Here is an 11678-nt window from a genome sequence, read left to right as displayed (position 1 = left end):
CCCCCAAGCAGTTTTCCAAACGTGACCTGAGTGGGGCAATGAGGGGCGGGAAGGAGTTCAGTATGGCCGCCCCTTCTCCAGTTGCCAGCACCTGTCCTGCAGCCAGTTTTCCTGTTTCCTTTGACTTTTCGCAGCTGTTAGGCTCCCATTAACATGTTGCTTGGTCCAGAAGGGAACGATCCTGTGACCAACCGTGCTGGCTGGTTGACCATAGGCAAAAGCAGAGCCTGAGGTAGAAGATCAGAAAAGCCTTCCAAGGTCGCAGCAGGGACTCTGCCTTCAGAGGCCCCACTCCATCCTCTCAGCCAGCACAATTCTTTGTATGGAAGGCCAGCTTCCAGACTGTCGTGTGCACGCCCTCGGATGAGATTCCCAGACGTGCATGAGAGACGGAGGGCTTTGGTGGGAATGACGCCTCAGGCGTGGGGGTGGGGAGGGACTGGATCACTGTGGCTCAGAGTCCTTGCTCTGATATTGGAGTTGTTGAGACTAGCAAGGTCCCAATTGCTCAAACCCTCCCGGTGAGCCTGCCCGAGCCAGCGCTGGATCAAAGCCCTTCAAGGACAACCACTGAGCCCCCTCCCACTCCTGATGGTGGTAAAGAAGCTGGTGGAGAACAGGCTGGGGAGGGGTGCTCGGGAGGAGAACTTGACACCTCAGGAGATGTAGGTGCAAGGGCCCGTTGATGTACCCGCCAGCTGGACCAGTTAGGGGCCCAATGGGAAGAACGTGGCGTGCTGCTCCCATAATGCACCCCCTCCAGAGACTGGCCCTGAGGGGTTCATAAGCAAAGCTTTGGGTGAAGGGGGCAGAGCGAGGGGTCAACATTCCACCTGGTGTGCATGTTTCGAGGCTTGTGGATATATTGATTTCTGTATGGAATAAAGACTTGCAATAATTGCTGAAATGCCTGCCTTTTGGGGAGGGGGTACCTAGCTCATAATACAGACAAAATGGGGAATGTGGGGGGGGGTTGCCTGTGAAGGTGAGGCACTGTGAGCTTCCTCTAAATCCAGGGAGTGACTCAGCCCCTCCTCCTCACAAAGGGGAGGGAACACTTAGATGGGCAAAACCAGCTGTCTATGTGATTTTGGGAATGAAGGGAGTACCAAGGCAATCCCTGCCTCACACTCCTCCCATCTTCCACTGGATGCCTGGAGTTTTCCAAGTCTGGAAGGGTACAATACAGGCAGCCATACTGAGCTGGCCCCTAGAAGCGTTTGAGCTCCCTTTACAGCTATGGCATAATAAGGGTGCTGCTGCTGAGATTGTAGAAAGCAACATCAGCTCTCATCGTCATCAGATCCCAGTGATCGGGCTAGAATGCACAGTTGGATTGCAGAAATACAGCCCTTCATGTAGGATGTCCCCCACATTCTGTCCAATACTTTAAAACAAACCAAAACACCTGCAGGGAAAAAGTGATATTTGGTGTAACTGATTTTTTTCTGAGCCTGGTGTGTACAACTGAGCCAGGCTGGAGAATCTTGCAGTTCAGATAAGAGTGGATGGACAGCCATAATGCATCAGACAGAAAATGGAGAGGAGAAGGAGTTGATCCTCGGGTTCCAGTCACTGCAGGCTTCTGAACAGTGTCATCAAGCTCTTTTCCAAATACAATTCTGTTTCTCTCCACTCTGGTTTGTGACCACTCCCTGATGATCCACTTCATATTAAATATACATTGTACTGGAGGTTTTAGCAGGTAAAGGTATTCGCTAAATCAACCAAAAATTAGAATACGCTAGATGGCTCCCCAGAAAAAATCTCAAGATCCTCAAGATCAAAGGTAGCTGTACTTTTAGTGGGAGTTTGACTGGAGTTCATGAAGAACAAGATTTGGTTTGGACTTGATATGTCACTTGGGAAAACAGTGGCGTTAAACCCTGACTTCAGCTTGACTAAGAGATGAACTTCCTCTCAGTTTGACTAAGAGAAGAACTGAAAGTGAGGCAGGGAAAGAACAGGCCTGTCTCCCACAGGCTCTCACAGAAGATCAGCAAACAACCTTGGTCTGTTTAAATTTTTGACCGAACAGGAAAGGAAAGAACCAGCCACATTTCAGGCAGGCAAGTGCAGAGCTCTCTGTGCCCAAGGGGGATAGCTACACTTTTGAAGTGGCAAAAATATCATGCCATGTTTGGTGGACAATTACTATGGGCACAGAAGATGTGGTAGGGCTATCCCTTGGTAAGAAGCCTTCCAAGTTGCAGAAGGAAAGGTGCAAAGGTTTGGTTGTGAGTCTCCTTAAAACTTTTCCTTTTTCAAGGAAAATGCCTATAACTGTTGACAAAATTATATAGCACTAGCTAGCATCATTGCCTCATCAGAAAGGTGCAGTAGATGTGAGCAAGAGAAATCTTTGTAGTGTAGGTACTGTATCACAGTTCCCTGCTATTAAAAGGCCGACCTGAAAATGCAGTCACTCGGCCCCTGCAGATTTTCTTTCATATGGGAAAGCAAAAGCAAAATAGTGGTTTAGTGAGCTGACTATAGGGGTTTCTGCAGCCCTTTGAAGCACCCAAGTCACACGAGGTATTGGGACAATCCAGCTTTTGTTCTAATCACTTTAGTAGGAGCACCATGTCACCTGGGGAGCATCAGGCTCTTTCCAGAGCATCCTGGACAGACATGGGATTCAGGATGTAGCTGGCTCTAATGCACACCCCTTTAATAAATGCATCACTCTATTAGGTGAGCTAGCAACTCCATTGCTGTCGAGTCCATCCGAGGAGTTATACTTGCCAATAATATATCAGCAGTGCAGTGCAGTCTCACACATTCCTCAGAAGTATCGGGGCTTACATCAGGTTAAGTGTACATAAGCTTGTAGCCTGCATATAGGAAGATTTTCCACTTCTTAACATAGCAGACCAAAGCTTTGCAACAGATGAAATAAAACGAGAGGAATTCCTGGACAGACATCTCTTGCAGAGAGAGTCAGCAACGATTATCCTACTTAATTGCAGATAGGGAATGCACAGGGAATGAAGTGGAAATAAGCTTTGCACGTCAGGAGGAGTCAAAAGGTGGGTTGCTGTATGCACGTATGTATGTACAAAAAGACTTACCCTCCGTTGTATCTGGATCGCAGAGCAGTGTACAACAAAACTTATCTCACAAGCTCAACATAACAAAGAGAGGCAGCAATAAAACTGTTCTAAGCAGACAAGGATCTGCAAAAAATTAAAATGCCTGGATACAGCAATCTTTTCCCCGGTGGCAGATAAGACTGCAGTGTGAGGAACAGGCAAAGCTCTCTGAGGAGGGCATTCCTTAATCCAGCCTTCCCCAGCTTGGTGCCCTCCAAGCATTTTGGGTTTCAAATCCCATCAGCTTCAGGCTGATGGTCAATGCTAAAGAATGCTGGGAATTTAGTCCAAAACTTCTAGAGGTCTTAGGTTGGCAGTGGCTGTCTGAATTGTGCTGTCTCTGGGAATACCCTCTTCTTTGAAATGACATGAAGCACCTTCGATTAAGAAAGCACCAGAAAAGAGCTTCTTTGTGACTGTTTCATAAAGATTAGCCCTGCTGGAGTTTTTAATGTCTTCCTCAACTTGTTAAATGACAAATTATCTCCCATGACTGTGACCACCACATGTGACGTGTTTGGCTGCTTGGTTTTGCATCAGTGAGGTGAATGTGTGGCTCAAAACCCTGATTTCCTCGGGTACTGAGCTAGTTAGTTTGGCAGCAGCGCATTGACTTACGGGTGGAAACACAGGCAGAGAAAGAGGTTTCTGCAGAATGTCCCCAATGCTCATGTGTTTTCTCTTCCTGCTTTCCCTTGGAACTTCAGCTTCAGAAGGTAGGTGTAAGGGAATTACCTTGCATATCCTTTCACTTAGAGGGAAAATGAACACATTTAACTCTTCAGTGGCCATGGCTCCAGAAAGGAATCATGGTTTTACTTCCAATCTAAAGAGATTGAACCTGTTCTGGCTATCTGTAGGCAGGGATGGGAAATCCTACATGAGGCGTAAGCCAGGTTTGTGTGTGTGTTCAGAATGTTTGTGAGCGTAAATGTTCATGATCCGGTCACACCTGGATTCATTCCACTGGATTCACCTGGAGAAACCCAGGTGACTCGCCTATTCCCAGTCCTCCTATGAGTGGCAAGTGAAGGCACCAAATCGAGCAACAGATACTAGACAAGTGGGGTTTACAGCCAAGAGGTACAATATGGAGTTCTCTTCCTCAGTACTCCAGACAGCCAATTCTGATATATTTTTTTTAAAGTCAAACTATCTAGAAGAGCTTTTCTGAGCCAGGTGACCTCCAGTCATGGCTGACAATCCTGAACGCCCTGCATATCAATATTGAAACTAGTTAACATTCCAAAGAAACAACATTTATTTATTTATGTATTTATTTACTCATTTAAGGTTTTTCTAGACCATAGTCTCAGTACTTGCTCTCAGAAAGGTTTATACGTGTTTACACATATTATAACAATATAACACAATTATCCATAAAATCCATATCTAAATAATCACAAAAATCCAATGACTGTATAACCCCAACATGCTTTGCCTCATTTCAACATTTGGAGTTAATACATTTAAATAGCAACAAGTCTAGTCCAGTTGCTATTTTGCACAAAATGAACAGCAACTGCAAATGTACCCACAAACCAAGAAAGACAAGCAATTTATTTTGTTTATTTATTTAATATGTTTTCTATGCCATCCATTACTAAAAAAAAGTCTCTGGATAACTTGCAAGGAACAGAAAACCAAGAACAAAATCATAATGCTTCTCTTTCACCCATCCCTGCTTTGTGTGTGTGTAATAAAAAAGACCCATAGAAGTCAATGGAGGCAAGTACAGAAACAAGTTCCATTAATTCACTATGCTGAACACAGTGCCTTGATTCAGGAGAAGTCTCTGTCTGACAATATTGCTTCTATTCCTTTCCAGGAAATGTGGCCAATGAGGAGCTAAGAATCATCACAGTTGCAGAAAAGGATTCTGTCAATATTACCTGCAAGTTTAGTCATAAGATTGATTCAATGTATTTGAAACAAATCTGCTCAGGTACCATCTGTAACACAGTTAATGTGCTGTATGTTAGACGTTATGATCAAACCAAGAAAGAAAATCTTAAATTTGCAAATCGCACGGAATACTTCCAGGAAGATACTTCCACTGCAATAATAAGGTTGCAAAACCTCACGATGAACGACACCGGTGTCTACACGTGTGAGTCAAAACTGCAAAAACTATGTTTCGTGCTGCAAGTGAAAGGTGGGTGCTTTCTCTCAAAGGGGTATTGTAACATAGTTTCAGTTGCAAATCATTTAGAAATGCCCCATTAGCAATTCCAAAGGTGAATTTGAATGAAGTGAAGTTTTTCCAAAGATGTGTATAAATGCCCAAATTGTGTTCATACTCATAAAATGAGTGCTAGCAAAATACACCAGTTTTTCAAAATGCGCAAATCTTAACTCACCCATGGGGAGAAATTTGCACCAATATAGGAATATTCTGTGCAGTGTTCACATTTGATCGTGGTTTGCTTTGTGCAATTCTCCAATTTGCACAAAATGAACCGCTACTGCAAAGGTAGCCACAAACCAAGAAAAGCAAGCATTGAGCTGGTGTTTGCAGAATCTCAGTGAGCAAAAACGTCTCTCTTTCACCCATCCCGACTTTGTATGTGTGAAATATAAAAGCAGCAGAAATGACACGAGAGCCATAATTACTTCTACAAGTAACGCGAAAGACAGAATAGCTTGCATTTTGTTTTGACAGCACATAGACAAACATGTGCCTGCAAGTATGTGCACACATGTAGCCTTGGACCATGACTGCATCCATCCTCGGGGCTGAATATGTTACCCACCCCTGCAATGTTCATTTATGTTTAATATTTCTATACTACTAAGCATTTAACATCACAGTATTAAATGGAATTTAAAGGCACTTCCAATTAAAGTATTATTCATACAGTGCAAGAGCAGCATGCTTAATTTACTTACAATCCAGGGAATGCCTGGATAAAAAGTGGGTTTTCAGAAGGCTTTTGGAAGATGCTGCATCTTCTGCCTTGCAAACTGCATGAGGGTAATTTGCACAGGGCAGGTGCCAAACCAGGAAGGTCTGCCTTGGAGGCCTCAAACAGAGACATTCTGCTGATTTTGGAAGGATCTGCAAGGTCTCCTCTGATGACTTCCAGCATCGTATATACCTACCTGATGCTGGGATGCTGCTCTGCTGTATTCCCCGGTCCTGCTATGTCCCACCGTGTCCAGCGGAACTTTGGCCCAGATCAGTGAGACCAGGAGTGCTGCTTAAGAGAAGGTTCCCAGCTTCCTGCCCACACAGCAAAGTATGCAAATATTACTACCTGATGGAAATGTGGAAAAACTTGTCCGACATGGATACACAACATTCCCTTTTCCGATCAACCAGTGTTTCAGAATTACTAGTAATGCTGATTTTGCATGCGTAAATGTGCCAGCCGTTATAAGCTTCTCTCAGTCAATTCCAGATTGTCTGTATCAATGATTAATTTTTTTTCTTAAGTAAAAACTCAGTTGCACATACACCAGGGTAACCTATTGCCTTTGAACCTCCACTCCTCATGGCAATACGGTAAGTTAAAGAAAATTAACTTGCCCGTTCCCTTTGAAGTGGCTGATTCTGTTCTTTCACACAGGGTCGTTCCCGGGGTGCTATTTCTGTTGTTTGGCCATCTCCATTTCCTTCCTCATTTCCTGCTACTAAAGAATCACAACTCAGAGCAGGCAGGGGAATCATGTGTGGGAGCCATTTTTCCCATTATGGTGGGGAAAATCACGCATGTGTCAAATCTTTCTGCTGCACAGTTCTTGAAACTGCAGTGCTCCCCTACTAGACAGTAATTTAACCTATCGAAAACACATATTCTTTCTTTGAGGAGACACTGAGTATTTTCATGACAATCATTGAGCTGCAGCTATTGAAGAATTAAATTGGGAGAAAGTGTTTCTATTGATGGTCCAGAAATTTCAACTCTTGCCTGTAGGCTCAATACAAGATTGGCCTAAAACCCATTTCTGGACATTTTCCAGTACTCAGCAGCAGTGGGCAGCAGGTAGATCCATAGACAGCTGAGCCTTCGACAACCAGATGCCCATCCCAGCATGGTCAACAGTCAGGAACTGTGGGAGCTGAGGCCCCAAGCGTCTGGAGATCCACTTTCTCTCCATAGTCCTGGACTATGGGCGCGTCACATTTCAGCTCTTTTTCTGAAGAGAAGTACGCTGACAAGTTAGGTAGCCTGATCTGTGAGCAAAGCCCAAGCATCAGATGTTAAGAAAAAGTTGGGCACTATTTACGACAAGCACACAGAATATTGACTATCTGCACAATGTTGTGGCTTTGCAACACTGCCGGGGAGACCCCAGGCTTTTTCCAAGTCCAGATATCAAGGTGCTTTGACCCTACCTTCCTGAGGCCACACCTGGGCCTCCGAGTGGGGATGGAAGCTGAGGCTGTGCACTCATGCTGATTCCAATGGCAGCCTGCCTCCTTCCTCTGCCTTCTTGGTACTAAATGTGGACAGCCAAAACTGATTATCTAGATAACCCACAGCTGCAAGGTGTGGTGATGGCAGAAATCGCCACTTCCATGCCTCGTGCCTTGTGCTGGCTACTCAGAAACCTCAAAGGCTTCCTAAGATCTGCCATGGGGCGATAGGAAACTTTGGCTGTTCTCTCCAACATGGGGATAAATGTTTATATCTTAAATATAACAGACATGATAGAAATTTCCTGGGGAGTTTAGCATAAAAGGTAATAGTGATGGTGAAACTAGGTATGACAAAGTGGAACACAACATTTCAGTCCAGCAATTGGGTTTATTCCTTCGTTGCTCTTTCAAAATAGGCTGGTATGCAAAGTAGCATGATAAAACTTTTTTCTGACTTTCTTAAGCCGAAGGAGAAATGGTGCTCGCAAAGAGGTCTTCATGTTCCCAGAGTTCTTCATCTTCCTGGATGCTGTACATCATTATCATCCTGTCCCTGCTCTTGGTTTCTACAGTGGGATTGTGTATCCTGTTTCATAAAGACGTAAGTATGATGAAAATCACTTTTTATTTTAGGTGAGTTTCCCCAGGCTTCCATACTCACAGCGTTGTACTCTGCTAGGAGAAATGCTGTAAGTGTTAATCAGTTCTGCAAAGGTGGAAACTGTTTTTCAAACTGCTGCAACAGCTGGGCTATCGAGAGGAAAACAGGCCTATTTTCTGCCATGCTGTACCCTCCCTTCAGAAGAGATACTGGATCAGATATCAGCTGGTAGAAAACAAACCACAAAGTGGTTGCATCCCAGAGCAGATAAGCTGAAGATTCTTTCCCATGAAAGTGAAAATGGGTAGTACTTTGGCAGAGATCCGCCTTCACAATGCAAGTTAATGCCTCCCTTTTTGTTGCTGTCTGTTTAGCAGATCAAGAAATACTGCAAAAAAGGAAAGAAACATGAAGCACGAATGACAGTCTATGAAGACATGACTTCCAATTGGAATCGCAGCAATGTGACTAAACCAAATCCTTACTGTAGAGTTGCGCAGAAAGAATAATGCTGTTGAAATTTCCCAGAATGAAAATGTAGTTTCAGAATTGTTTCAGGTTGTGAAATTTATGTTGATGGTCTGCCAAATACATGCTTCCTGAACTTCAGTTTCCACGGAGTGCACATGTGAAGTTCAAAATGTGAGTTCTAAACTGAAATTCTAAAATTCATATGAAGCTTTTATGCCTCAGATTTTATCTTACAATCAAGATGGTTTGAGCCCTCTATATACATGAGGGTCAGTAGTCCACTGTTACTGTACAGGAACCACTGTATAGACCATATCTGGTCCTTCTGAAACAGTTCTCCAGTCATGTTATGTTAGCTATGTGTTGATAACATAACATGATGCATTACCTACAGAAGTGAATTCCCGAGCTAAGAGGGTCAGGAAAATGTGTGAAATATTTAGATTCATTTTGCACAGAACAACAGTTCCTGGGCTGTTTAACCCAGGAATCTTAAGGGCTGCGTGGCAGCAGGTACCCAGGAATTGTTATTCCATGCAAACAAGGGCTTACAGCAGTATTAAGCTGTAGCGTTCTTCCTGACCAATTCCAATTCAGTTTATGTAGAAACTGAAACTGAAGAAGGAATGTGCTTTTTGACATCTGCATGTCTCTCTGTTTATTAGAATTTTGCATAGCTGTTTTGGCAGTTATGGCTCTGATTTTTCAGTTCAACAAAATAATTTTTCAGTGCACTGTAATAGCAGGCATTAGTGTCTCACATCTGAGGCTAAATAATGGAAATGTTGGGAAATAGTTGGAAGAAAAGTCATAATTTCTTTTTGAACATGACACTGAGAGAAACGTGTCATAGGATTATGATGATATGGTAACACAAGCTTTTGTACACAAAATCAATAATTATTATTCCATTCTTTCTTGGAAGTGTAAAGACATTTTCATAATGCTATAAATGTTCCTTAGCTCAAATTCTAGAAACAAAGCAAAATTGATTATTGGAAGTCCTATTTTGAGGCTATGAAATGCCTTTGCTCCAGGTGATGTTTCTTTTGAACTTTATTAAGGAGTAATACAGAGGGATTTGTCAATTTCAGTTTATCCCAGTTTCTCATTGTTCCTATCTCAAGACTGGTTCATCCTGAAATTTGATAATGTCTTTGTAAATGCGACTTTCGCATGACAGTTTGTAATCATTTTGTATTCATTTCTCCAAATCCATGTATTTTTATGCTTCTTTTGCCTAATATACACATTATTTGCCAGAAATGTGCCTAACGTAACACACACTTGAACATTATTTCTCCTGATACACACATTTTATATATGTTCTATAACTGTCCTTCTGTGGAAAATTGGAAATATGGAATGTGGGATGTACAATGGCATCAAGAGGGATTCTGTGGCCTCCAGCCATCACCTGGGATGCCACAGGATTATTTGGAGTCCCAGCTCTGAGGTCCTGCAGTCACAAAGAAGGGGCTCCAAAGGCCAAGCCCTGCCCTTCCCTCCTTGCAGCTAATGCCAAAGAGCATGCTGGCTGTCTCTCGCCGCCGGAGCTTATGACTGGGCCTCAGGAACACACTCAAGGATTGTGCCAGAGGGCAGAAAGGAGGAGGCTGGGGCTGAGAGTTTATGCCAGTTCCTGCTGAAGTCCCATCCCTGGCGCTTTATCTAGATGGCTGAAAATGACCATCTATAGGGAGTTTGCAGGGGAGGAAAAATGCAGGGCCACTCTTCAGTCCTACCACTGGATGCTCATAAGCCTCTGAGTTTGGGGGTTTATGTGCCTCTGCCCCAGGGCAGGCAGTTGGACTGAGCCTGACCTCACTGCATTTGGAGTAAAAGAAAGCAGAGAGGTGTGGGATGCATTTAAAGCAGGGCTGGTCCACTTGCAGGTCTCCTTATCTCAACTCCCGTCTTCTTTCACCGGTCCCTATACTGGCTCACCGCAAGAACTGGGGGGCCACAAGTTGCCTACTTCTGCTTTGAAGAAAAGGAAAAGGAGAAAGCATGTATGGATTGTTAAAAGGATTTAGTATGCTCTCATGCGAAACATTATTTTCTTTACATTTCATTTCATTTGTTTGTTGTTTGTTGGTATTGCTGTAAACTGCTCAGAAAGCTCCAGCTATTGGATGGTATAGACATAAATAAATAAATTCCAAAAGGCTATGTTTTGCAGCCTGGCATACTGTGTTTTATTTTTACATTTTGTATTGTTAAACCATCCCGAGACTTCAGTAATGGGATGGTCTAGAAATGTTATAAATAAATAAATGAATAAGATATTTCACTGAAGTTTATTCTTATATGGAAATTTATTTTGAGGATTATTAGAATAAAAAGGTTTTTCTCTGCATGCTGTACAGTATAATGAATATATTGTTATAATTAATTACGTTTCTAAGAAGTGTTGATGGCAGGTGGGGAGTCAGCCTCTCTGGGCCTTTCCATTTCTCAGTACTCAGGGCTGGTTCCCATCCCACTGCCCGCCAATCCTCATTCTTTTCTACATACATGGAGAGACAGGATATCAGCTGATGTGGACCCATTAAAGTACTTACGAGTACAATAATATATCTCTCAAAAGTTGTGCAACTGTTTACATGTGGGAGACATGACCAGCATGGCTGAGCCAACAAGAAAGGATGGACGGATGAAGCTGATGTTCACACATGACAACCACCGTAAAGTCCCAGGGCTGATGCCAAATGGTCCTGCTGCGACTATCCAAAGCACGGACAGGCGGCTGCCCAGGTCATCAGGAGCATCCTGTCTGGCAGCTCTTCCCATCACGCCAGCATTTTAGGGTGCGGTCCTATGAGCACACTCAGTGCATGCAAACCCGCGAACCCAGAATGAGGTGCAGCAGCAAGCCCCACGGCCGTCACACCTTATGCAAGGTATGTTACCCAGGTGATTATTGTCAGCCACCTGAATGGGGCTGTGGGGAAGCGATCAGTGCAGGCCCACAGCCCCAGCTTCCTGCCCTCACACATGCCCCCCTTTCCCCTTTCCAGGCTCAGATGTGACTTTGGGGAGGGGGCAGAAGGAGCTATTCTTTCCCTGTCAGTGGCCAGGAAGGTGGGACAGGGACCCTCACCACAGCCCAGGCTACAGTGGGGAAGATCTGGGGTGGGAAAACCACTTG

General features: G+C 43.9%; 1 protein-coding gene across 2 annotated transcripts; it reads left to right on the top strand.

Annotated features, from left to right (window-relative positions):
* The first annotated feature begins 3675 nt into the window (after positions 1-3675).
* On the top strand, positions 3676-10812 carry LOC123035674. 2 transcript variants are annotated; one of them, XM_044454100.1, is made up of 4 exons: positions 3676-3808; positions 4921-5247; positions 7920-8056; positions 8434-10812. In XM_044454100.1, exons 1-4 carry the CDS (start codon positions 3748-3750, stop codon positions 8563-8565), a joined length of 657 nt encoding a protein of 218 aa, XP_044310035.1. In that variant the 5' UTR covers positions 3676-3747; the 3' UTR covers positions 8566-10812. The 2 variants fall into 2 exon arrangements, with proteins under 2 accessions (XP_044310035.1, XP_044310034.1); XM_044454099.1 differs by having other exon boundaries at positions 8431-10812.
* The last annotated feature ends 866 nt before the right edge of the window (positions 10813-11678 follow it).

This window comes from Varanus komodoensis, unplaced genomic scaffold (genome assembly GCF_004798865.1).
Source record: "Varanus komodoensis strain SLA01 unplaced genomic scaffold, ASM479886v1 scaffold7_1, whole genome shotgun sequence".
In the NCBI taxonomy this organism is placed as follows: Eukaryota; Metazoa; Chordata; class Lepidosauria; order Squamata; family Varanidae; genus Varanus; species Varanus komodoensis.
This window is presented reverse-complemented; position numbering and strand designations above follow the sequence as displayed.